This window comes from Canis lupus, chromosome 7 (assembly GCF_003254725.2).
Source record: "Canis lupus dingo isolate Sandy chromosome 7, ASM325472v2, whole genome shotgun sequence".
Classification (NCBI taxonomy): domain Eukaryota; kingdom Metazoa; phylum Chordata; class Mammalia; order Carnivora; family Canidae; genus Canis; species Canis lupus.
The window spans coordinates 33935959-33961919 of record NC_064249.1 but is presented as its reverse complement, the minus strand read 5'-3'; the positions used below and the strand labels follow the sequence as shown (position 1 = coordinate 33961919).

At 35.4% G+C, this 25961-nt stretch overlaps 1 protein-coding gene across 14 annotated transcripts in view; it reads left to right on the top strand.

The window, feature by feature from the left end:
* CEP170 (centrosomal protein 170) overlaps positions 1 to 25381 on the top strand; it is a 130703-nt gene extending 105322 nt beyond the window's left edge. For 7 of the 14 annotated variants that reach the window (XM_049112386.1, XM_049112383.1, XM_049112381.1 and 4 more), the window contains 7 exons: positions 3768 to 4005; positions 9594 to 9771; positions 11802 to 11972; positions 15220 to 15308; positions 20277 to 20370; positions 21111 to 21162; positions 23025 to 25381. In XM_049112386.1, coding sequence (XP_048968343.1) covers positions 3768 to 4005; positions 9594 to 9771; positions 11802 to 11972; positions 15220 to 15308; positions 20277 to 20370; positions 21111 to 21162; positions 23025 to 23311 — 1109 coding nt within the window. In that variant the 3' untranslated portion in view covers positions 23312 to 25381. The remainder of the gene's footprint in view (positions 1 to 3767; positions 4006 to 9593; positions 9772 to 11801; positions 11973 to 15219; positions 15309 to 20276; positions 20371 to 21110; positions 21163 to 23024) is intronic. The other 7 variants (XM_049112385.1, XM_049112380.1, XM_049112384.1 and 4 more) reach the window with 5 other exon arrangements.
* Positions 25382 to 25961: the final 580 nt, after the last annotated feature.

Genomic DNA, 25961 nt, shown 5'->3' with positions numbered 1-25961 from the left:
GATGTTGGGCACGCATGGCTTCAGTTATTTCTTCCTCCAGGTGAAAGACCAATACAGAACATTGTCAGGGATCTTTTTCCCCAAATGATCTTAATTGCTACATGCTTATAAATATACCTGTAAAGTATGTTTGTGGTTCATTTCCCACAAAAATATTCTGATATAAAGTGTGAAAATGCAGTGTTTGTTTCCTGAAATGTATTTGTTACATCTATAGATGTGGATGTGTTTTAAGGCCAACAAAGTTTTAGTTAGCAATGAAAGAAATCAGAGCATTCACAAATAAATAATCCTGATAACTCTTTCTTCCTTTTTAAATTCTCAATAGTATGTTTTCATAGTGAATATAGTAGTTTATTACTTCCATAAGAGGAAGTGTTGCATAATTTTGTAACTAAGCATTATAATTAATGTAACTAAAATAATTTTCAGGTTAGCTACAAAATTAATTAAGCTGATCTTAGAACTTTGATTTTATTTTATGTGCTATCTAGTATCTCACCAATCGAGGAAGCCTCCCTAGGGCCTGGCATTGCAAATACTTTTGTTATAATATTCAATTTAATGATTTATCTGAAATGCCTTCCTGGTACCAATAATATATCAAATAAGCCTAATGCTGCATTTTAACTCTATACAGGATTTTACTTAGACAATAAAATTCAAGAGGAAGAAGTAAAATTCTTCACAGATAGAGATCACAAAAACTATCATTCTATGAGAAATTGAGGATATCTTTTCAAAGAATTAGCCTAACTGGAATCATAAAAAATTTTTTTAAATAAAGATTTTCTAACATGTAACTGTGAAGTATTTAGAATAGCAACAAATGAGCTATGAACTCTGGGAGTCGGTAAACTTGGCTTAAACTTTGATTTAAGTAAGGCAAGACCTTTCTGGGCCTGTTTTTCTCTCTCTAAATTGAAGAATTTATGCTAATGTTAAATAGAGATTCTTATGTTCTAAAATTCTATGAAATAAGTAGTCAATAGGGAAAGTTAAAAACATTCTAATTTGAAGTTTACTCTGCAGTAACTAGTCGATGGTAGGGATTTTTTTCTTCAGATAAGTTCTTTGGGAAATAACAGGCCCTGGCATTAAAGCCCCTCTCCTGGTCTCTCTTCTGCCGGTAGTGATCATCCCACTGGTCTCCACTCTCCTCTTGGCTGTTACACAAGCCAAGTGGTGTCTACACCATACTTGAGCTCTGCTTCCTAGTACTCCCCATATGATAGGTGTGCCATTAATAAAGATAACCCTTAATCATTTAAAGATTTACTAGCCATATTTTCATTTCTTGGCTATCCCCTGTTTATTTTATCTCCCATTTTGCCCTCAATTTTAAGAGAACAGGCCTAAATATGTTACCTTTCCATTTTTAAAATATCCTTATGGTACCTTATGGTTGCTTTTCTCTGGAAAGCTATTCTTAAACTTCAGTAATCTTGCTGGCCTCTAGATAGACCTGTAAAAATAAGTGGAAACTCTATGAATGTCATTTGAAAAGAAGTTTTTCTCTTTTTCCCCCCAAAATGTAATTATTTTCTGATCTTGAGACTCAAAGTTCATTCTAATGTGGCATGGATTACATGCCATCACCTGACATTTAGCACTTGGTTCTCAGTTTCTCGTTCTGCTTTCATATATTGTGCTACTCATGAAATATAGTAGCCAATGATGGCATTCTTTGTCAGTTACCTCTAAGTCAATGACCTAGTTTCATCATCCCTACCTATGTTTTCACATCTCCTGCAATTTATTAAAACTCTTTGCTATTGATTTTGTTTTCACTCCAAACAACTTTCAGTTGTTGTAAGTATGGTTTCCATAGTTTCCAAATCAAAAATCAGGAAATCAAATCTATGAATGGTCCTTTTCTTATTTGTGAACTTGTTTTCTATGAATGATATATTCTAAACATTAATGTTTAATGGCATGCCTTTATTAAAAAGTATAAACATTGCAATATTTCTATTTTTTTTCTAGAGTCTTTTTGCTCTTATTCCTAAAGTGTTTCTGAAATTGTTTTCAAGTCTTGGGGTTAGTTCAAATCGTAGGACTTTTCAGATGTCTAAAAACTAGTAATTTTTAGTGGTAAAAGTATTTTTATGTTAATGAATTATCTTGTAATGGCAAAACTGGAAAATTTATTGACCACTACCTCCAAAAGACATTATGAATAATTACCTAGAGTTCTGTATATGTGTTTGCATACATTTTTCCAGAAGGCCATGAAGTTTCTGCATATCTTCTTATACCCATGAATCTCGTTCCAAGCTCTAGGAGCTTCAAATGGGAGTGTGAATCAGGATGAATTGGTAGGCTCTGATTCAAGACACATTCCCGTTTATAGATTTCTCTGCTTCTTAAACCAACTCTGGTGGCATTGTATATCAGTTTTATTTGACAGCCACCTGAGCCATGCTAGGCAAAATTGTGGTTTGGGGAGGAAAAGACAGGAGAGGTACAAAATTCCAGTGAAGCAGGATGAAGGAATTGTAGACTTGACCAATCTTTGCAGCCTAGGGTCAGTTTCTGTTTTAAAAGAGGGGGAGCAAAAAAAAAAAAAAAAAAGGGAGTGAGAGAGAGAGAAAGAAAACTCTTCTAATATTAATGGCAATTGGAACTTATAGCAGATGCTGAGTTTTTGTCACTTAGCCACTAAAAATATTTCATGCTTTTCACTGGGTTTTACCTAATCTGTGAAAAGCAGGTGGTCAGTATCTAGGAATTTATTCAAAAATATTTTTAAAACATTTGCTAGCCAGACACTCTGCTAAGTGCTAGATATGCAGTAGTAGATTAAACTGGTGTGGCTCCTGCCCTTGTGAAGTTTACTGTGAATCAGTCATTATTGCCCTATTTGTGACCTCTATCTTATGCCTCACAAATTGTTTGTTTCGTTCTTACATTAACAGTAGTAGTGAAATTAATTTGTCTTCTGATTTTTTCAGATGTGTCAGCAATACCATCTCTTAAATGTCTTTACTAACCTTAAATAAGAAAGTGATTGCCACTTTCTTTAATGTGAATATCACAGTATCTTCTGTGCCTTGAATGTCATTGGTTGTGAGAATAGCCTTGTAGAGCTTCGCTCCTTGTAGGTCTTATGCCATTGTCTATTTTCGCCATATGCTTTCAGTGTCAAAGCAGAGTTGTACTGAAGATGCTTTGTTGTGTTTTTACCATGTAAAAAGATTTTTTCCAATCATAGCATAACAGGATGTTGAATGACAGAGGTAATGTTTTTTTCTGCCATAAAAGCATAATTTCCACAGCAGGAATTATGCACATTTGTATGTTGGGAAAAGAGAGATTACCATCTCCATGTTGAAAGTCCATGTGGCATGAGGAAATCTTTTCCCGTATTTTTATTTTTGTTGTTGTTACTGTTACTGTCATTTAAAAAAATCCATACCTTCACTCAAATGATATATATTTGCAACTAAAAAGTATCCGAGTTAAACATTTATGAATAGAGCTTGCTTAGTTGTTTATCATTAGTGAATTTTTCATCTAAGTGTTTTATTCACCATACTACGGAAAACATGGTCTTTCAATTGTCTTTAATTACTCATTATTTTTAATTCACCAAAATGTATTGTTTCTATCTTTAAGAAGTAGTAGACATGATTTTTGTTAGGTATGTGTATGTCAGTTTTTGAAAATTGTGCTGTGTTTGTCTCATGGTGTTTTTGAAATCATGATTTTTATCTCCTTTAAAAGGTAACATAATAATTCTTTTTTTAATAATTAAACTAATTTAGTAAATTCAAGATGGAGGCGCTTTCCTACTGATTATGCTTCCACCTCAGAAGATGAATTTGGATCAAACCGTAATTCCCCTAAACATACTCGTCTACGTACTTCTCCAGCCCTGAAAACCACTCGGTTGCAGAGCTCTGGGTCAGCAGCAATGCCTACTAGTTCTTCGTTCAAGCACCGGATCAAAGAGCAGGAAGACTACATCCGAGACTGGACAGCCCATCGAGAAGAGATAGCCAGGTTGGTTTTAATGGATCACCTTTAAGAGCTGAAATTTTTTGTCAGTGTTTCAACTTGATAACAAAGTTTAGCTTGTATCTGATTTGTGTAAATTAGTCCAAGAAATGAAATCCATAGGTAGCTATGAACTTAGTTTCCTCCAAAGTGTTCCTCTCCATGCAGTTTCTCCCGGTTCATGTTTTTAACACCAGTGCTACTAACATACTGTACAACTGATTTATTTTGGTTGCAGCCCCCCTTTCTTGTTTCTGGTGAAGATACTGATGAGTTAATATCATTCTTGAAAGGTAATGTCAGCTTTATATAATTAAGAGTTGTGCAGCTGAGTTTTTTATTACTTTCCTTTTATCTTCCAAAGAGGTAATAAGCACACTTGTTGGAGATATTTTGCTCATGTTCTCTGGGGAGACTTAGAGGAGATGGATTTTTACTCACAGTTTATGAGTTCATTAGATTCTAGCTTAATTCAATCCTTTATTAATTATTTTGAGGATTAAATAAATTTGTAGGACGCCTGGGTGGCTCAGTGGTTGAGCATCTGCCTTTGGCTCAGGGCCTGATCCCGTCCCACATCGGGTTCCCTGCAGGGAGCCTACTTCTCCCTCTGCCTCTGTCTCTGCCTTTCTCTTTGTGTTTCTCATGAATAAATAAATAAATAAAATCTTCTTTTGAAAAAAGATTATTAAATAAATTTGCTTAGTGTAACTAAAAGTTGTATCCTAAAATGTAAAATTCATGCTGCAGAAGTGATTTTTTTTAAACAATTTTTTTTTAATTTTTTATTTATTTATGATAGTCACGCAGAGAGAGAGAGAGAGAGGCAGAGACACAGGCAGAGGGAGAAGCAGGCTCCATGCACTGGGAGCCTGACGTGGGATTCGATCCCGGGTCTCCAGGATCGCACCCTGGGCCAAAGGCAGGCGCCAAACCACTGCGCCACCCAGGGATCCCTGCAGAAGTGATTTTTAATTAGTACCTTATCATGGCTAAACATTGAAGAGAGGCTATACTCAAACAGATGCTAACTGTAGTTAAAGTATGTTTTTTTAAGTTTGTAAGATAACTAAATTTTACTGCAGTGTTTTATACCCTATGTCACCTAAAACATTTTCATGTTTATGTGCTACAGTTATTTCCGCCTTCAGTTTAAGGCTCTAATCTTCAAGTTTTATATTAGGTAATATTATTATAATTAAAGAACATAATATGTAATAATCCAAAAAAATAAACTCTTAACATAAATTTTTTTTAATTTATTTATTCATGAGAAATGGAGAGGAAGAGGGGCAGAGACACAGGCAGAGGGAGAAGCAGGCTCCATGCAGGGAGCCCCGACATGCTACTCAATCCCGGATCTCCAGGATCATGCCCTGGGCTGAAGGCGGTGCTAAACCCCTGAGCCACCCGGGCTGTCCCTTAACATAATTTTAATAGTGTTTATCTTGTTTTTCTTTGTTGACTTCTATGAATTATGTTTTTTTTCTGGCTCATTACTTTAATGTAATGTTTATGTTTTGGGGTCTTTAATGACTATTTACTTATAATTGCTTTCAATTCTTTTAGACATGCCCTTTTATTTTTTTTATTTATTTTTTATTTTTTTTATTTTTATTTTTTTTTTATTTTTATTTATTTATGATAGAGAGAGAGAGGCAGAGACACAGGCAGAGGGAGAAGCAGGCTCCATGCACCGGGAGCCCAATGTGGGACTCGATCCCGGGTCTCCAGGATCGCGCCCTGGGCCAAAGGCAGGCGCCAAACCGCTGCGCCACCCAGGGATCCCGAGACATGCCCTTTTAATCTCATTGTACTGCTTAAACATTTTATTTTACCGTATAAATAGCTTTTTGTGAGACAAATTATTGAGGCATTGTGAGCCAGTTCCAGTTAGGGAACAGACCTGTCTGTGCTTCAGGATCCATTAATTGTCATGAACCCACAGGATGCCTGCAGGGAGAGAATCTCCCTCATGTTTTATGTTTTATTATTATAAAACTCATGTTTTATTCTTGTGGGTGCAGCCGGCAACAGCAGACTTCGCCCTGTCTCATCCTTTCCCCTTCCTGAGGAGGAGAGGTCCTCCTACACCAACTCAAGAAGTACCTTGAGGGAACAGTGGGTGTGTCTGCTTCCCTTTGAGGGGCACCCCCCCCCAAACTCAGACCCCTTCTTCTGGGCCAAGCCCCTTCCCTGCCCCCACCCAGGAAAGCTACCACAGAGGAGACCGTGCACAGGAGCTCAAGGTGACATTTTTCACTTGGCTCTACCTTGTTACTACATGCATTCTATCACCACCGTCTCTGCATGTCTCGTTAGCAGGACTGCTAAACTGCCTATCATTTAACTTCTAATGACTTTATTCCTTTTCCTTCTAGTTTGTTAGTAGCACTGTGGTTATAAAACTTGCCTTTGGGATTTTATTTTTTAAGGTGTATTTTTCAGCCATGTATCTGAAAGCAAGCAAACCAGATGGATTGCAAAACTCCAAATAAAACATTTGTATCATTTTAGAATTTCGTCCTCTAGCAGTTTTGATAGGAATGGAGACAGAATATGAACGATTATGAGCTTCAACTTAAAAAAAAAAAAACACACAGATCAAGAGATGTCAAGAAATACATTATTATAAAATATTCCAATGACTGTAACCTAGAAGCATTATGGAATAAGTCAGCTTAGAATTAACAGCTATATAAATAGGTCCATACTCTATATTGAATTATAAATCTGTTATTTCTGCTTGAAGATATTTATTACTTTGGTTTTCTTGATAATTTTGCTTTTTAGAATTCCTAATGCTGGTTTTTAGTAGGTGCTGAGACTTTTAAGCAGTGTGGATTCAAACCAATTTAATGGTCTGTATTACTGAGTCAACTTTAAGATAGGAATCGTCATCACACAAAGAAACAGCTGGCATGTACATGATAAACTTGCAAATTAAAAGGCGGCTTTTAAGGTGCTCACTGACCTACAGTTTATGTCATGTATACATTAGAGTTCTTCATGTTAGCATAGTTTTTACTGCATAACCTGTTGAGATTGCTATTGTCTGTTTATTTAATTCATTTTTTTCTAATTAACTCAGATTGCTATCTACAAAGATCAGAAGCTTCATTTTACAAATGTCTGCATAAAAAAACTTAAAAAGCAAAAATAGATTTTTGGATAAGCTCATGCTTATCTATGTTTTGTCTCTTTTAAGCTTGGTTATTTGGTTTCTCTGAATTTTAGTTCATTTATTTCAGAAATGCAAGAATTGAATGTAGTATCTAAGAAAACACCATAAACTCTTCCCCAGAAGAATTATATCAACAGTTATAAAATTACAAGTTTTTACAAGTTACAGTTACAAGTTTTTAAAAATTACACATGGAATGATAATGTGAGATATAGCATGACCTAATAAAAAGATCTAGTTACACCATTTAAGTATTTGTGACTTTAACCAAAAAGTGTTCAAATAACTTCTCTTAAGCCTTATTTTCCTTATCTGTAAAACAAGATGATGAGTACCTCTCCTACAAGGTGGCTGTGAGAATGAAGTGAGTTGAGTATAAAGCTTCTTTCTAGGGGTGCTTATTATCATATAGTGGTTTTGGTCATATTATAATATACATTACATAATTATACATAATGTGCTCATTATATTTATTCTAAGCTTATAAGAGCAGGGACTCTATCTGCTTCCTCATCATTATAGCCCTTAGGGTATATAGCATGGTGCCTGGAACGTGGTAAGAGACCAAAACATATTTACCAGTGTACTTCCTACCTTTTTGTATTGGTAAATAAAGGAATTGACCATAGATCGTGTCTGTTAGGCCATAAGCTTCCATTTAGCTTCTCTTTTTAAATCTGTTAAATTGTTATGCAGTTACTGCATTCCTTAAAAGTCTTTCAAGCTTACATTTTGCCCAAGTTAAAAAAATGGTAATTTGTACCTGCTTTCAGTTTTAAAGTTGCAGAAGCTTTCACTTGTTTTAAGAATGTTCTGTAATTCAGATACCTTCCCTGTGGAAGTAGCCAAATTGACTTCAGTAGATGCATTACTTAGAATTTTCATGTCTCATTGAATTGAGATCTTTTTGAGAAAAGCAAGATTATCACTGGTAGATTATTAAGTTTTCTCCCTCTTAAAAACAGCAGCATTGGAAAAAAATCAGTTTTTTCTTTTGCTTATCACTGGTAATACTTATTTAGTTCTTCAGTCCGCGTGGCTGGTAACACAAATAAATGGCTCTGTGGAAATGAGCTCTACACTTGGCATCTGGCCTTGCCTTAGCTATTAGTAAATTATATTATCACAACCAAGCCACTCACTTTATCTGAGAATGTGTCCTTATTCACATTCAGTTAGAGAAGTCCTACCTCACAAGAACCTTGTGACTCGCAAATGATATAACAACGTGTACTATGAAGTGCTGTGTGTCGCATGAAGTCAAAGTCATGTGTCAGAGTTACTGACCTCTTTGGCCATTTGGGGAAGTTTATGGAGCTCCTCTCAGAATAGTGTTTCTAAATGCATCAACATAAAATACTTAGTTGTGTTTCAGTAGGACTGCATTTCTTTATAATATTATCAGATCCCTGGGTGGCGCAGCGGTTTGGCGCCTGCCTTTGGCCCAGGGTGTGATCCTGGAGACCTGGGATTGAATCCCATGTCGGGCTCCGGGTGCATAGAGCCTGCTTCTCCCTCTGCCTGTGTCTCTGCCCCTCTCTCTTTCTCTCTCTCTCTCTCTGTGACTATCAAAAAAAAAAACAAGGAATAATTTATCGGGATTCCTGGGTGGCGCAGCAGTTTGGCGCCTGCCTTTGGCCCAGGGCGCGATCCTGGAGACCCGGGATCAAATCCCACGTCGGGCTCCCGGTGCATGAAGCCTGCTTCTCCCTCTGCCTGTGTGTCTGCCTCTCTCTCTCTCTCTCTGTGTGTGTGACTATCATAAATAAATAAAAATTTTAAAAAATATATTATCAAAATATTTTTAAAGTGACAGAGCAATAATTAGTTCTTTGTTAACATACTTACTGGAACATAATTGCTGTGGGTTTAATGACTGCTGTGGGTTTAATTTTGAAGTAGTAATGACTAGTTGTTTTAAGATACCTATAGCAACCATAATGTGATTTCTGTTGGTGAAAAAATTAACAACCCAATATTACTAATTGTTTGTTACTTGTACTTATAATCAAAAGAAATGCTAAGCTTCATTTGACAAAGGTTAGTGAAAATGAAGTTGTAATTACTTTCTTATTCAGGTGCAGCGACTCCTTGGATTCTGTTTGCCATTGTCCTCTATTAATGCTAGTCATTGATACTAACAGTGTGTTTTAAAAGACATAGCACTACTTCTGGGTGTTAACATATTTTTCAAAGTGACAGTTTATGTGAAATTTAGTTTTATTAACTTTTGGAATTAAAGTTTAAGACTGTTAGAGTCAAAATAGTTAATAGAATTTCTAAAAAATCCTAAGTTTGGTGCAAATCTTTAATTAGATACACAACTTCTATAACTGATTCTATCACAAATGATTGTTTCTAGAACTGTTATTTAAAAGGGATTAAACTTCTTTTCTGAAATTATTACCAGGATCAGCCAAGATCTTGCTCTCATTGCTCGGGAAATCAACGATGTAGCAGGAGAGATAGATTCAGTGACTTCATCAGGCACTGCCCCTAGTACCACAGTAAGCACTGCTGCCACCACCCCTGGCTCTGCCATAGACACTAGAGAAGAGGTAGGAGATCTTCATGGAGAAATGCATAAGGTTCTTTCTTTTCTTTATTTCTTTTGCTTTTAGCTTTTTGCTTAGTTTATTTTAGTTACATCCACCCTCCCTGTTTGCATGAAGCACTGCATTTTCCAACTTTGGTTTAAAAATTTTCTTTTTATGTTTTTGTAGCAAAACTAGTAAAGGCTAACATTTGGTCTGCTATTAACATGAAGCTGTAAAAGTACTTAAAACAAGCACTTTGCCAATTATTGGTGAATAGTTTTACTTTAAAATATGAGTATAAAAATATGAGTATAAATGGCATCTGAATAGCAAACTAAAACTTGATAGATGATTGTGTAATGTTTCTATAAAGTCTGGCTATGAAAATACTTCAGTTAAAGGGTATTTTTATACCTGCTTAGCTGGTCGATATCTCTACTAGCAAATAAAGAGAAAATTCTACAGTTTTCACTACTTTAAAAAATTCTTTTGAAGAATACACACGCATATATACTCAAGGATGCACTTTGAAAATTGAAATGTATTTATACATTTATACACACACACACACACACACACACAAATACAGATATATTCAGTTTTGAAACATTCTTGCAAATTCTGGAATGTAAGGTAGCATATATAGATTATTGCTCTTCCAAAACCAGGGCCTCCTATTCTCTGGCTTCAGGGCCCAATATTTGCATAACACTGCTCCAGAAGATGCCTTTAACAGATAACATAAAATTAATGGTACTCTGCCATGTTTGGTCTCTTGATCTGGTATAAGCAAAAGATTGGCATTTGAGAGAATTAATTAAAAGTTTTATTAGAACAAAGCCACATTCTTTATTTAATTATCATCTGGCTGTTTTGTATTGCAATGTCAGAAATTAGTAGTTAGATGGACACTGAATGGCTGCAAAGTCTAAAATATTTATTATCTAACCTTTTGCAGAAAAAAAAATATGTCAGCCTCTAATAGCTTCTCAATTTTATAAGATAATGTTCTCAATAGTAGCCCAAAATGGCTAGCCTTTTTGATAGATTTGATTCTAATAAACTGTGTTAATATTTTCTTACTTTGCTTTTTGTCACATTCCTTTTATAATCTAATTCTTCGATGGTCATTGTTTTGTTTTGGTTTTTTCTCCTTCATGTGTTGTCTGATTTGGTAAATGAGCTTTCATGAATCTGTGTAGAGTTTTGTTACCACATTGATCAATTGTAAATGTATATAAAATCATCCTCATTGTTGAAAAACAAAAGAATCTTCTTGGTGGCAAGACATACACAATTCTTCTGGTACATTTTTTAAATGATAAGATATTATTTTCTCAACTATCTAACTAAATTTTATCTAACATGATTATGCATTCACTCAGACCCAGTAAAATTACTCAACATTTCATTGAATAGACTTTAATTTTTCTTTTTTATTTTATTTCTGAATAATGTACTAAAGTTTATTCCTTCTTCAGTAAACCTGAGTTACTTTGTATTGTATTTGTATAATTTGCACTGTAGGTGGCAGTATGTCATTTTTACTAAAATATGTAATCTTTGTAGCATTGTTCAAAATTTACCTAAGACCAAAATACTTCATTTAATTTTTTTTCCTTTCGTACACTTAATTGGAATTTGCTGTTTATGTATCTGTGAAGAAATTTGGCACCTGGATTTGGGGAGAAAAAAGAAAAAAACAGATAGGAAACTAAAAGAAAAACATTATTTTACATTGGTAATACAATGTGAGTAAAATGAACATGTCCATCTAGATGGCTCAGCCCTTTCTACTTAAATCTGTTTTCCATTTTGGGGAAATCTTATCCATGGAAGAATTGAATTTAACATAGTTATGTATTTTGGATTTTAAAAATAAAATCTATGTAGGTGAACATCTATTTTATTAAACAGGTACCTTTAAAGTACTTATAAAAAGAAAGAGTAATTGGTTTATTGAAGATATCATGCTTCTGTTACTACCTGACAATGGAATAACTTCTGTCTAATAAAATTATAATGCCAATATCGGGACTTTTCCAAATTATTCTCATAAGGATCTGCTTTTGTCTTATTAGTTGGTTGATCGTGTTTTTGATGAAAGCCTCAACTTCCGAAAGATCCCTCCATTAGTTCATTCTAAAACTCCAGAAGGAAACAACTGTAGATCTGGTGATCCAAGACCTCAGCCAACAGAGCCTCCTGATCACTTAACAATTACAAGACGGAGAACCTGGAGTAGAGATGAAGTAAGTAAATCATTAACTTTAGCAAATGTCAGAGGAGGCATGTCTTGTGAGAAAAGGAGGGAACTGTTGGATAAATGAGGCTAGGGCAAAAAATAACTTGTTCTTTTGAGTAGAATGAAATTTCATCTGACATCACATCGTGTATACATAATTAATTATAAATTAAATTTCTAAAGGATGCAAAAGCAAAACTTTTTGTAAAAAAAATATAGTTAAATACCTTTCCACATTATTGCAAGGAATGATTTCTTAAAAGACACAAAAAGCTTCAGCTATAAAATAAAAGATTGATAAATTAGAGTATATTAAAGGACTTTTATGAAACAGAGTCAGCAAAGGATTAGTATACAGGATACATAAAGAAGTTCTACCAATCAATTTAAAAAGACAAAAACAACCCCCCCCCCAAAATTTCCAAAAGACATAAACAGCATTTTACTGAAGAGAAATTACCTAAGATCTTCAAAATACAGAGATGTTCAACTTCCTAAGTATTTAGAGAAATACATTTCAAGGCTACAGGGTGATTCTTGTTCAATTTACAACAAACTAAAAGTCTTAAAATATTAAGTAATAGAGAACGTGGATACATGGACTCTCATGTGTTGCCGATGGAGGTTATATTGCTGCAGTCACTTGGGAAAATGATTTGACATTATTTCCAAAGTTGAACATAAACATATCCCATGATCATACGACACAGTTTTACTGCTAGTAAAATACTCAAGAGAAACCCTTTCCTATTAACAAAAGTCATCATGCAAAAGGATATCTATAGTACCACTGTGGATGCTAACGAAAACTTGGGAACAATATAACCGTTTTTATCAGCAGAAAAGCGAATGTATAAACTGGTATGTTCACAAATTGAATAATTGCAGAAAAATCAAAATAAATGAACTACAGCAGTGTGCCACAATATGTATGAATTTTAGCAATATAACATTAAATGAAGGAAATAATTCCCAAAAGATTACATATAATATGATTCTTTGTCATACGTTTTTAAAAGTGAAAACATATGCTTAGGACAGAAATAAATATAACAAATGATATGAAAAGGAAAGCAAGGGAATGATGAATGGAATTCAGGATATTGTTTAACCTGGGTGGAAGGTAGCAGGGAGATGGGATGGAGGAAACCAGAGGACCAGTGGTAGATTACATCAGTCAGCTACTTCTGCATAACCACAAAAATCTCAGGGATATAGAGCAGTAAGTATGTATCACACACCTGTGGGTTACCTGGTATAGCTCAGCTGGACAATTAAAAGTTGTAGGCTGAGTCCAGGTCTGCCCACGTGTCTGTCATATTGCTTGGACAAGTGGGCTAGCCAAAGCTTGTTCTTGTCTTACTTTTATCAGAAGCAGAAGAGGGCAAGCCCCACCATGCGGGCACATTTCATGTTCATGTCATTCATGTCTGCTCATATCCCATTGGTGAAACCAAGTCATATAGTGGAGGTCAAAGACAAGTAACCTCTTCCTTTGGGATAAGGAATAAGTATTTTGGCCATCTTTTCTGTCACCTGGTCGTTGCTGTATTCTAACTTTTGTTTTGGCTGTTAGATTATTATATTAAAGAGAAAGAAAAAGTAGTCTAAATTGAACTTGTGATTTATGTCATGAATGAAGAATTATGATTAATTCTGTGTACCTAAATATGGCTGTGAGAATCAGGTATAGAGAGCTTTATTGAGAAGATTTATGATAATGGAAATTAGATGAAATGAGTTTGGGAAAAATTCAAGGATATGAAATTTATTCACCAAAGAATGGTTATTTCAAATAGCACCATGGGAAGAGCTGATTGAGGAATGACATGCAGTGGTAGTATAGGTAAAGGCTTATTAGGATGTGGGTAGAAGGAGAAATTAGGAAGTAGCAGTGGACAAGAAGGGTTTAGTCATAGGTTGGCATCCTGTTAATCCCTAGATTTATGCAACAGGAGCTAAAAGTTAGTATGTAAGAATGTGTATGTTTGCAGTATACTACTGAGTAGGAAAAAATGTCCAATGGCAAAGCATGAAGCCAGCTCCATAGTTGCTACTGCAATATCCTGGATAGTTTTAAAACACTCTGTCTTTGCCTAAGTAATAGATGTCTTCCACTCCTGCTTTGGCTTATTTCCTCAAGGCTCACAATATACCATTATGTTTGTTTAGCCTTTCATTCCCTGTATGTTGCTGATCACATCCTAAGTAACTTTTTATCCCTCGCTAACTCCACACGGTAGGAGTTATTCTTAGGTTCTAGTTTTCCATGGCACCTTCCTTATTTACACTACCCTTCACTGAACTCCTTTTCATTAGAATTCGTGTAACACTGAATCACAAAATTTAGTTATGTTCTTTGAAAAAAAATATTTAATACTGTTTCCTATATACTTTTAACTCCGGCACTGATCTTGAAACCTGCAAGGTCATATCCTATTTTCTGGATTGTCTTGCAGAGTCTAGATACGGTTCTGAAATACAAAGAGGTGATTTGGGACCCCACACCAACCCCAAGTTTTCTTTTCTAGCTTCTGCAGGCCAAATCCAGCCTGCCACCTGTTTTTGTAAATAAAGCTTTATCTCAACACAGCCCAGTCCACTTACTTACATGTTATCTATAGCTGCTTTCACAACAATGAATTTAGTAGTTGTGACAGAGACCAGATAGCCTAAAATCTTTACTCTCTGGGCCTTTACAGAAGAAGTTTGCCAACCCCTATTTTTGCCCATAAATTTCAAGTAGGGTGGTATCAACTGCCATCATAAAAACTTACTTTTTAGAGTAAATCTTTAAAAAGAATCTCTCCCACTAGACTCTGGCCAAAGAGCAAGGATCGTAATCTTCTTGATCTCTATATTCATATTATTTGGTGAAAGTATAAATAATAAACTGAGTATTCTAAATTATTTGTATTTTCCTTTTTATGATTATTTAATTTGGAGGCTAGAAAGATGGGATCATGATAGTAATTGAAGATAGGATTATATGGATTATTTTTTTTAAATGATACGACCAAAATAATATGGAAACCAGATGAGTTATTTTTTGAAAAGGAACTCCTTTATCAATATTTATTTCTCTTTCTCAATTTAGTTATACATAACTCAAATGATATTCCTCATTGATTTTTTTAAAATTAAAATTAGCATAAATACTAAATCCCCCTAAATATAGTAAGCTGTGAGTGGTGTTCTTGGTGTTTATACAATACAGTGATAATATTTTAATTTAATTTCTTTGGATGTTTCAGGTCATGGGAGATAATCTGCTGCTGTCATCCGTCTTTCAGTTTTCTAGGAAGATAAGACAGTCTATAGATAAAACAGCTGGAAAGATCAGGTACTGTTCTGTTACTCAAACCTCCTGGCTTATATTGTTAGGAGACACCTGTTCCATGCTGTGCTCACTTGCTACCACCTACAGCTGAGAGGAACGAGTGAAGGCAGTGCCACTGAGCTTACTGCTGCCACTGTCACGTTCCTTCTCTTTTTCAGGTATAAGTAATAGCCAGAAGCTAGACCACATGAAGGGGGCAGAAAGGGAAATAAATGTCCTAAGTAATCACCCCTTTATAATGGAGAGTTAACAGCTATAATTACTTAGATTAGTTTTGTTAATAATCAGATACAATTTACTTCTCCACAAAATAATAGTGAAGTATTTTAAATTAACAGACCTTTTGGGCTTCTTTTATAAGACGTGAAACTTAAGGCTAGTTTTCATCTTCCTCATCAGTAAAGAAGACGGTACATAATCCTATCAGACTCAGAATACCTGCTCACTCGCCTGCCTTGTGCACTCAATCGTGAGGGCATCAGAACTGTGATGGACAAATAATATGCAGTCAAAAATCATTCAGTCCGATGAAATTTGAAGACTTCATTCCCATATAAGAGTCTTTTAATTAGCATTATTTCATTTATTTATTCCTTTGGTTAATAATCCTTCCAGTATGTCCTGGTTTTAGAATATAATTTTAGTGGAATTATATTCAAAATAACAATTTCATCAACTTCAACTGCATTGCGTACTTGAAGCAAACTTCAGGCATGCGTGATTTCTGGTATTAGTAGGCATGTGATTAGACCCTATACATTTGTTAGTTATTGTATAATAACTTATTAGTTAGGCTTAGGGTTTTTTTTTTCCTACAAATTTCATTGGATGGACTTCATTTTCTGGCTACATGCTATATTGGCAACTCATAGGAGGACGGGTTGTCATGGCAAAGGGGAACTCTGTGACCTATGAGAGAAGAAGGTAGGATCAGCAGACTTGGAAGTTTTGTAGTTGCTGGGGAACACACCTAAGATGATAGTAGAGTGCTGATTGCTTAATCACTAAGTATGATGAAAATAAAAACAGTAGGCTCAGGGCACATGGGTGGTTCAGTGGTTGAGCATCTGCCTTTGGCTCAGGTCATAATCCTGGGGTCCTGGGATCGAGTCCCACATCAGGCTCCCCGCAGGGAGCCTGCTTCTCCCTCTGCCTATGTCTCTGCCTCTCCGTCTCTCATGAATAAATAAGTAAAATCTTAAAAACATCAACAGTAGGCTCACTTATAAGCCCAGTCAGAAACTACAGAATGTGATATTCATAAATAGCATGCAACTAATTTAGTTTCTTTAAAATCAAATGCAAACCTTAAAATGCACACATTTTTAAAAAAGATTCTATTTATTATTCATGAGAGACACAGAGAGAGGCAGAGACATAGGCAGAGGGAGAACAGGCTCCATGCAGGACTCAGTCTCAGGTCCCCAGGATCATGCCCTGAGCAAAGGCAGATGCTCAACCACTGAGCCACCCAAGTGTCCCAAAATGTACACATTTTTTAATTTAGAAAGAATCAAATATAATTTTATATTGCTTATATGTTGAAATAATTGGTCATTAGTGTTTGATGAGGATCTAATAATGGTAAAAACACATTGAATTGAACATAATGTTCTTTAATTGTATGGCTGTCTATTTAAGAGAAATCGTTTAGATAATTTTTTTCCAAAACTATTTCAAAAGTATCTTTTAAAAATATTAAGGTGTTCTTTAAAAAAAAAAAAAAACCCACATAAAAGTGTTTTAAACTACTATTAAAAAATAAATACACTACATAAAAGCAGTTTGCTTTATCTTCCAGTTCCCATATAGCTAGATTTTGCATGGTATTAGATAGTCAAAAGCTGGGTTAAAGTAAGAGGGCTAGGAGGTGATGAGAGTTGACACTGGAGAGGTAAGGAGGCCCGTTACTCAAGAGTTTGCACTTTATCTAAAAAGCTGTGGAAGGCTAATATGTTAAATATGGGCTCCCTTGATATCCCAATGTTATCCATAGAAGTACCTGTAAGTCTCATCATATGGTCATGTGACCTGCCAGCTGGAAAACTTTGACATCTCCTCACCTACTACCTACTGAAATACAAGTCGTCCTCCCACACTAACTGGGTCCCCATCTGCTCATTTATTCATCCAATACATTTTCATAGCACGTCTGACTGATACATTCTCTCTTCCTGTTGACTATTCCTCAGTCCACACTGAACTCATCCCTAGTTTTCTCCAAAAAAAATACTTTGTCCCTTTGACATTTAATTAAAATTGAGACCAAAGAACACATTCATTGGTTAACTCTACTGTCTCAGAAATTTGACAGTGTGAGCATTAAATTTTACTATTTGTAAAGCACTATAACAGGCTCTCTGGAAGATAACCAGGAAGATAGAACATCATGCCATCCTTACAAGGTTTACAATCTGGCCAGCAAGGCGAAGCATGTAGGCAATTACTGTACAAGGTAGTGTGTGCTAGATCGGTGCCCAGTTAGTTAGAGGTAAAGGCAGACAAAGGGTCACTTTCACCTAGGACAGTGAGGGTAGGCTGTATAGAGGGTTTCATTCAACGATGGGTGTTTTAATCAGCACATCTAAGGAAGAGAGCCTGAGCCCTTTGGATGGAGTATCAGGGTAGTTTGGGAAATGACTGGTCCTTAAGTTTTGTGCCAGGAGTTACAAACTCAGATGCCTAGCTGATCCTAACAGTATGCGCCTATTTAAATTGCCCCCATACTTTCTATGGGCACAATTGGAAATATTTATACAAAAACTGTTTTACAAAAAAAAAAAAAAAAAAAAAAAAAAAAAAAAAAAAAACTGTTTTACAGCATTCTCATGGTATTCTATGTGAACGTGACCCTCTGAAGCTGTGTAGCACGGCCCTCTCTATATGCACTACCAGTTTGTAACCCTGATTTGCATGTGTTGAGGGATGGGCCAGAGAATAGATAGTGAAGGTCTTAAAATATGAACTGGAGACTTTATTCTAAAACCAATTGCTTTATCGAAAAGAGTATTTTAGTTAAATAACTGAAAAAAGTTATCCTTAGCATTTTTACTGTGTTTTCCATGTTAACATTTAGTCTGACTACTATTTTGAATCTATAACGTGATAAGATCACTCAAAAGCCATGAATTTTTTTCTGAAAGATCTATAGTGACCTTTAAACAAAGACAGCTAAGTTCTAGCCATTATGGCCTGGTCTAAAGTCATGACCTTGATCTAGTTTTCTGCTTCCTTAGTATTTAAATAGTATATTTGAGCCTACTTCCTAAAGTCAAAATGCTAAATTTGGTTTCTTAAATCCATAGCACAATACTCACACATTGTCTTTTTAAAGTAAGTTTCTTCTTATTTCTTCAATGGCTTGGAGGTCTAGGGGGCTTTTCAAGTGAGTCAGGAACCTCAGGTGACCATCCTGAGCCATTTTCAGCAAAGGTGATTTATATGTCCTTTAACAGTTTGAGAAGCCTAAGCATTAGATCCAGTAGCCAAATTCTCGCAGACTTCACTGGGTTTTTAGTGCAGACTTGCTGTATTATATACAAGTCCATTCTCATTTGAGAACTATGATGACAGTCTGATGCTGTCAGGGACTTTTACAAACCACATAATTTACTTACATGCCTTCGTGTCATGGTCATAACAGTAACAGCTCTTAGACAGCTGGCAAGGAGGTTTACTAGTTTTTCCTGTTTCAAAAATTTCACAGAAGAATATTCTTATATCAGTTTCTAGAATTATTATTGCCCTTTAAGGAATGGAGATGTATAATTCCAGATGTTCTGGACTTAATTTGATGTTGATGAATTTCATGTTTTTCAAACTTAAGTTAAAAGTAAGGCATTTTGATCTTTAAAGAAATACAAATAATATAATTTAGTAGACTACTTAAAAACTGACAGCTTCTAGTAGTAAAAATTTACTTACCTGTATAATGTTGATGTTTATATAAGGCAATTGAATTAAATTTCCAGGCTATTGGGATCCCTGGGTGGCGCAGTGGTTTAGCGCCTACCTTTGGCCCAGGGCGTGATCCTGTAGACCCGGGATCGAGTCCCACGTCAGGCTCCCTATATGGAGCCTGCTTCTCCCTCTGCCTATGTCTCTGCCTGTGTGTGTGTGTGTGTGTGTGTGTGTGTGTGTGTGTGTGTGTGTGTGACTATCATGAATAAATAAATAAAATAATAAATAAATAAATAAATAAATAAATAAATAAATAAATAAATTTATTTCCAGGCTATTTAAGGCTCAATAAAGAAATTTTAAAAGAAACCAGAAAGATGCCTATTATTTATATCTCTCAAACTGCCAAGTCATATCGAGGATAACTACTTTTAGAAGACAACTCAAAACTTTGTAATACTTTTTTTATAAGTTAAGATATTTGAGTTTAGCTTCTAATGTAAGGATAATTATTTTTATTGGCAGTTGTTTTTATCAAAAGAATAGTGAGTGTCTTAACTCCTATGGGTTATTATAACACAAATATACTAACGTGAGTTAAGATTTTTAAGGAAAAGCACAGTGAGTACTCCAATTTTCAGCCTTTTAATCAATAATTGATCATACCTAATTCAGTCTGTTTTCATCTTATGTTTATACTGCATATGCTCCATCTGAACAAAGTTGTGTTTTAGTAAGTGCTCATTTTATGGTTAATTACAAGTATTAGATAAAATGTGGGGGCTATCTCATCTACATTTGTTTTATATTTGGGTTTCAGTAATAGATGGAATAAGTATGAAAGGATTTATGTGTGTATTCATAACCACTCACTTTTTAAATACAGATTTCTCACATAAATGAGTTTATTGGTAATATTGGTTCAGTACTTTATTTTCATTTGTGTAGTGTTTAGTGGTTTCTTTATCCTTGTGTAGCTTTGAAAAAATACATTATTTTGGTATCATTGTTAAACATATGACAGGTTTTTAAAGCATGGAAAGTAAAATGCTTATGTTTTCTGATTTCTAGAATATTATTTAAAGATAAGGATCGGAACTGGGATGAAATAGAAAGCAAGTTAAGAGCTGAGAGTGAAGTCCCTATTGTGAAAACCTCAAGCATGGTATGATAATTTATCTTGAACATTAAACATTTTAATAGACAGGTTTATTTTAAAGGAACAGTGTGCTTATTTTTGAAGTGTTTATTGATTTAGATTTTTAAAAGATTTGGCACAGATTTGGCAAGTTTTATGCCTTCAGCTGTCTCTCACAGGGGTTTAAAATGATTGCTTCAAAGTTGCAGACAATATGAAGGAGGAACTTTCTTTATGTTTCTCACTAATACATTATTGTTCTTATAATAATTACACACTATAAATAGTTTGAAATAAAAGCTGAATTCAAAGAGAAGTGGACACAGATCATTTCCTTTAACTCAGTAGATTGCTCGACTCCTTCTTAAGAATCTGTACAGGTTTTCATGGCTCAGGCAGTTATCCTAAAACTGAGATCACAGTTCATGTATTTTTCAAAGAAAATCTTTACGCACTTCCAAATTGTTATAGGGTTGATCAATGCAAGTTTTTCAAAATCTTTGCTTATATGATAGTATTATCTTAAACCTTTCATCTTTTATCATTATCTCATTGAAAAAATAATTAAACATTAAAGATTTTAAATTTTGAATCTCATCATGGAGATAAAATTGGTATCATCATTATTTCCTATCTAGTTGTTGCAGATGTAGTGCCATGTAGATATTGTTAAGTATTCCAAATAAGAGGAGTGGGAGATTCACTGCTTATCAAATAAAAGTGCCTTATTTTCAGTAAACTAATTTTTGTCATTGCTTTCCCTACAGGAGATTTCTTCTATATTACAGGAGCTAAAAAGAGTTGAAAAGCAGCTACAAGGTACATTTACTACTGAATTAAGTAGGAAGAGCTAATGATTTCAGACAAGTACATTCATTCTAAGTGGTATCTCTTAAAATATTCTCATTATTACAGAGTGATTGGTTAAATATAACAACATGTGGATAAAAATAAGTTCTACATATTCAAATCACTCATAAGGAGGAAGTTTTAAAACCCAGTTTGAATAGGAGTGCCTGGGTGGCCCAGTCCGTTAAGTGTTCAACACTTGATTTTAGTTCAGGTCACAACCTCAGGGTCGTGGAGTCGAGCCTTATGTCAAGCTCTGCACTGAGCACTTAGTCTGCTTGAGAGCTTCTTCTCTGCCCTTCCCCCTGCTTGTGCACTCTCTTTCTCTCTCACTCTCTAATATATGAAAAATACGTAAAATAATGTATTAAAATGTATGTATGCAGCTCAGGATGCTTATTAACAGCTGGCATTATTTATTCGATTTGACATCTCAAGTTACATTTATTATGTAATCCAAATGAACTTGTATTCTGATACAAATAACAGTTATTTGGGTAAACCACAGAAAAGAGTGTATATTGGCCAAAGGGAGCAGAAAAGGAAGGAGAAAAAAAAAAAGAGACTATGTTTGCCTCCTTCCTGTACTTTGACAGGGCCATTATTTCTATATGTGGCAGATCTTACTCAGGCATTATTGCCTGTGTGTGTCTTGAACTAAAAGTCTGCAGTGGTACAAAAGCAGCTTCCAGAGTCAACTACTCAGTCTTTGTTGCTTGAATTATCAAAGGCTTAATAAGTGGGCCCTAGCTAAGTGATTCTTAATATCTGGTCAGCCTCCATACACTGAAGGGTTATGTTTTACCCCAATGGGGAAAAGTGTCTTGCTAATAACACAGTGAGTATTAGCTGGTAGAGCGGGAGTATACTTGAGTGATTCCTGTATCAAAGGCACTTCCTTCTGCCATCTCCCCACTCTACCTGATGCCAAGTTGAAAATCACTGCCTAAGATTTTTGCTTGTCCAGTCTCTCAAGGATCTTTTGGATTGAAAGCTGTGCTTTCACTGGCTCCTCCCGTGGAGTAGCAGGTCTGTATGGCCTGCTGGAGCCACCATGGGGTATTTGTATCTAGGTTCTGAGGGCATCCCTGTGGCTCAGTGGCACACACACACACACACGGCTAATGACCCCACACTCTTACCAGGATGAACATTTTGTGGTAGCCTTCAAAGCGTGTTGATGTTCTCCAAGCCTCCCCAAACTTCCAGTTAGTCTGAACCCCATCTTAGCGGTGAATCTCCAGTTATCTGAGTGGTAATTATAGCTATGAGTCTCATTAAAGTCCACCTGGTGTTTTCCCTGTCTTACAATGATGAAAGCAAATTTCAAAAAGATCTTTCTCAAATTCTACATCTTCAAATCTTAGTCTTTCAGCAGACTCCAAAAGGCCTATATGTGAGCCTATTCAGAGCACCAGAGAAAGCATTCAGGTCCATATAATCTACAATAGAGGTCAGGCCCAGAATTATTAAAAATGAGTTTTAAATACAGTATCAAAAGGATTAGCCAGGGGCAGCCCAGATGGCTCAGCGGTTTAGCGCCGCCTTCGGCTCAGGGCCTGATCCTAGAGACCCGGGATCGAGTCCCACGTTGGGCTCCCTGCATAGAGCCTGCTTCTCCCTCTGCTTGTGCCTCTGCCTCTCTCTCTCTCTCTGTCTCTGTGTGTCATGAATAAATAAATAAAATCTTTAAAAAAAAGGGATTAGCCAAATTTAAGCTCATACAAGCATCAGTAGTTGAAATATTATCCAAGACATAAGCAGTGTTTACATCCAAATTTAACTGCATCTACAATTATCTTTTTTCCCCCATATTCTTGTTTTCCCTTCAGCAATCAATGCGATGATTGACCCAGATGGAACTCTGGAGGCTTTGAACAACATGGGATTCCCCAGCGCTATCTTGCCATCTCCACCAAAACAGAAGTCTCCCGTGAATAACCACAGCAGCCCGGGTCAGACACCGACACTTTGCCCGCCAGAAGCTAGGGTTCCCCATCCTGCTGCTATCTCAGTGTCAGCTGAATTTGAGAATGCCGAGTCTGAGGCTGATTTCAGTATCCATTTCAATAGGTTCAACCCTGATGGGGAAGAGGAAGACGTTACAGTACATGAGTGACTTTCTCTCGATGTTTAAAAACCAGTACCTGTGGATGACTAGGAATACTGGAAGCAGCATAGTGTTGACTTAACAAAACAAGACCGCTTGATCAGCTACAATCTTGTTCTGTCTTCTTAATTTTATTTATTTATTTTTTACCTATAATGTGGTATCCTATTAATCCTTCAGACCATTAGAAAACTACGTGATGCACATATAGGAAAAAGCAGATTGTGGCAGTTTCGCCTTTTGTGGTTTTATGATTTTCAAATTGAATTCTCTCATTGCATCCTTTCCCTTCATAGATCTTTGTTTTTTTTCTTTAAGCCATGCTGTGACCTACAAGCAAATTAAATACCCAACATTTCTGACCCCCATGTCTTCTGTGCCAAGCTGCTCCCGAAATGGACTTCCTCTTCATCTGTACAGATTTGTTAAACGCTTATATTTACTTCTTAATAATAGGATTTATATTAGTATTCATTACCATTGGATACAATGACATATTACTCTCCACAGTCCTGACCTTTCAAAACAGTCGTTCTTGTGTTCTGAAATTTTCCAGCATATATGTGATTTATATAACTTTGTTGCTACGTAAATTGTCTTGGGGTTTACGGAGATGAACTATTATGTTTGCACTAAGATTTGCCGGGAGTGGTAGGTGGACATAGCTGTATATCAATAAGGAAGGACTAACCGTCTTTTTTGTATATAGGATATTGATAATACTGTATTTGTTTTAACCCCTCGGTGTTTTACTCCACTTTCAAAATGCTCAATTTGGCACTTTTTTCAAAAATTTTTTTTAACGGAAGTAAGATTTTTGTCTCATTTTAGAGCAGATGATAAGTAGACAGATTAGACTGTTTAGGTGGAGTATATTTTTTAAACTGAGAACATGTATATTGGTCCTGTGTTACCAAGTTTATATGTGACAGTTGAAAAAAAATCCCCTTGAGATGATCATGAGGTTAAGATTTGCTTCTTTAGGAGACTTGGAGAACCAGTAGTCATAAGATTAGTGGATAGTTTCACTCCCAAGCAATGAACTGCTTCTGTGTGTTCCCCAGTAGGACCCAGTAGTAAATCCTGTCCGTCTTACACATTTAGAAGGACCCTGCAAGACCGTAATGATGAAGGCTCAGGCCTATGCCACTAAACAGGAAGCCTGTGGAAAAGTACCTTCTGTAAACTTGTGTTTTCTCCTTCCAGTAAGTTCACATTTGGATAAGTTTTAAAAGAAAGTAATTATCTTTGTGTTTCCAGAACACTATAATTTGGGCGAATCTTAATTCCTTTAAATATTACTTAGTAGACTTGGATTTCCCCCTTGACCCTATCAGTCTATAAAGATTAATACTGCAGTTTTTGCAACTTTTACGAATGGTCTTTAGTATTTCAGCAATAATCCTTTACTACATTGGTTGCAAGAGACTAACTCTGGACGTATCAAAACTTTACAAGATTTAAAAACTCCTGTAATGTTGGGCCAGTTAATAGAGATGCAAAAAAAAAAAAGAAAAGAAAAAAAAGAAAACCCACAAAAAAACCCTTTTTATAGAGATGTAAAAAACAAAAGACTGTTGTATAATGAATCTCATATTTTTCTTTAAATTAAAAAAAAGGTAAATGAACTATTCTCCTTGTAAAGCTAACTTCTCCATTCTATTTAATAAAGGAAGACTGAAAAAAAGTTTTAAAGAACATGAATGGAATGATACAAAAATGCTTTGAAGGAGGAAGTGAAACATTAAAACAGGGTCAGTCCATTTGAAGAAAAAGTCAAACAAAATAATCACCATTGCTCTCTCTTTTATTTAATGTTTGGGTACTGATTATATCCCCATGGAAGTAGAAGGTAAGGAGTTGTTTAGGAAAATATTAGCATCTACTCTACTTACATTATCCTTTAAGTGTTTACACCGTTTTGTTCAATTATAAACATTTGGCCTTTTACTATGTTATTTTTATTTTGTATGAATACATTTCCTCCTTATTTATTTTTGTTACATTTATTACTTATGTTATTTTGTTATGCATTTACAACTCCATTTTTAAATAAAGTGTTTCTGGAACTTTATACAATGATTGTACATTTTATTCTACCATCTGGACTGCTAGTACTCCATCACTTTACCAAGTAACTATTTATACACCATTTTCCAAGGATTAGCAAAACAAGGAATTCCTTCAGTTCTAACTAATATGTGATAATTGTGAGACTTCACAGTATTTTGACTCAAGAAGAAAACATTTTCTTAGCAGATTTTTGTAAATCTCATTCTCTTAGCTTAATGTAATATGTGCACACAAGGCCTTTATTTCTAGCTGTCCTGGAATCATTAGAAGGCTTTATGACAGTGATATATTTAGGGAACAAAGAAGAAATTTAAAATATCTTGGACATCCTGAACTTGAGAACCATCCATTTGGATTCATTTTCTTTCATTGTATCACCCACACCCTAGAGCCTTGAACGTCTCCCTATTACTGTTCAACATTCTGTTCCTTATCTTGACCCTTGGAGGCTTTTCATAATCTGGTCCTTATGTGTCTGTGTATACCTGATACAGACTGTCCCACGAGTGCCTTACAGTCTGGAGCTTCTTGCCGCCTCTCTTGCTCCTTACTTCCTGCTGACGCACTGCCCCCTCCCCTCCCTTCT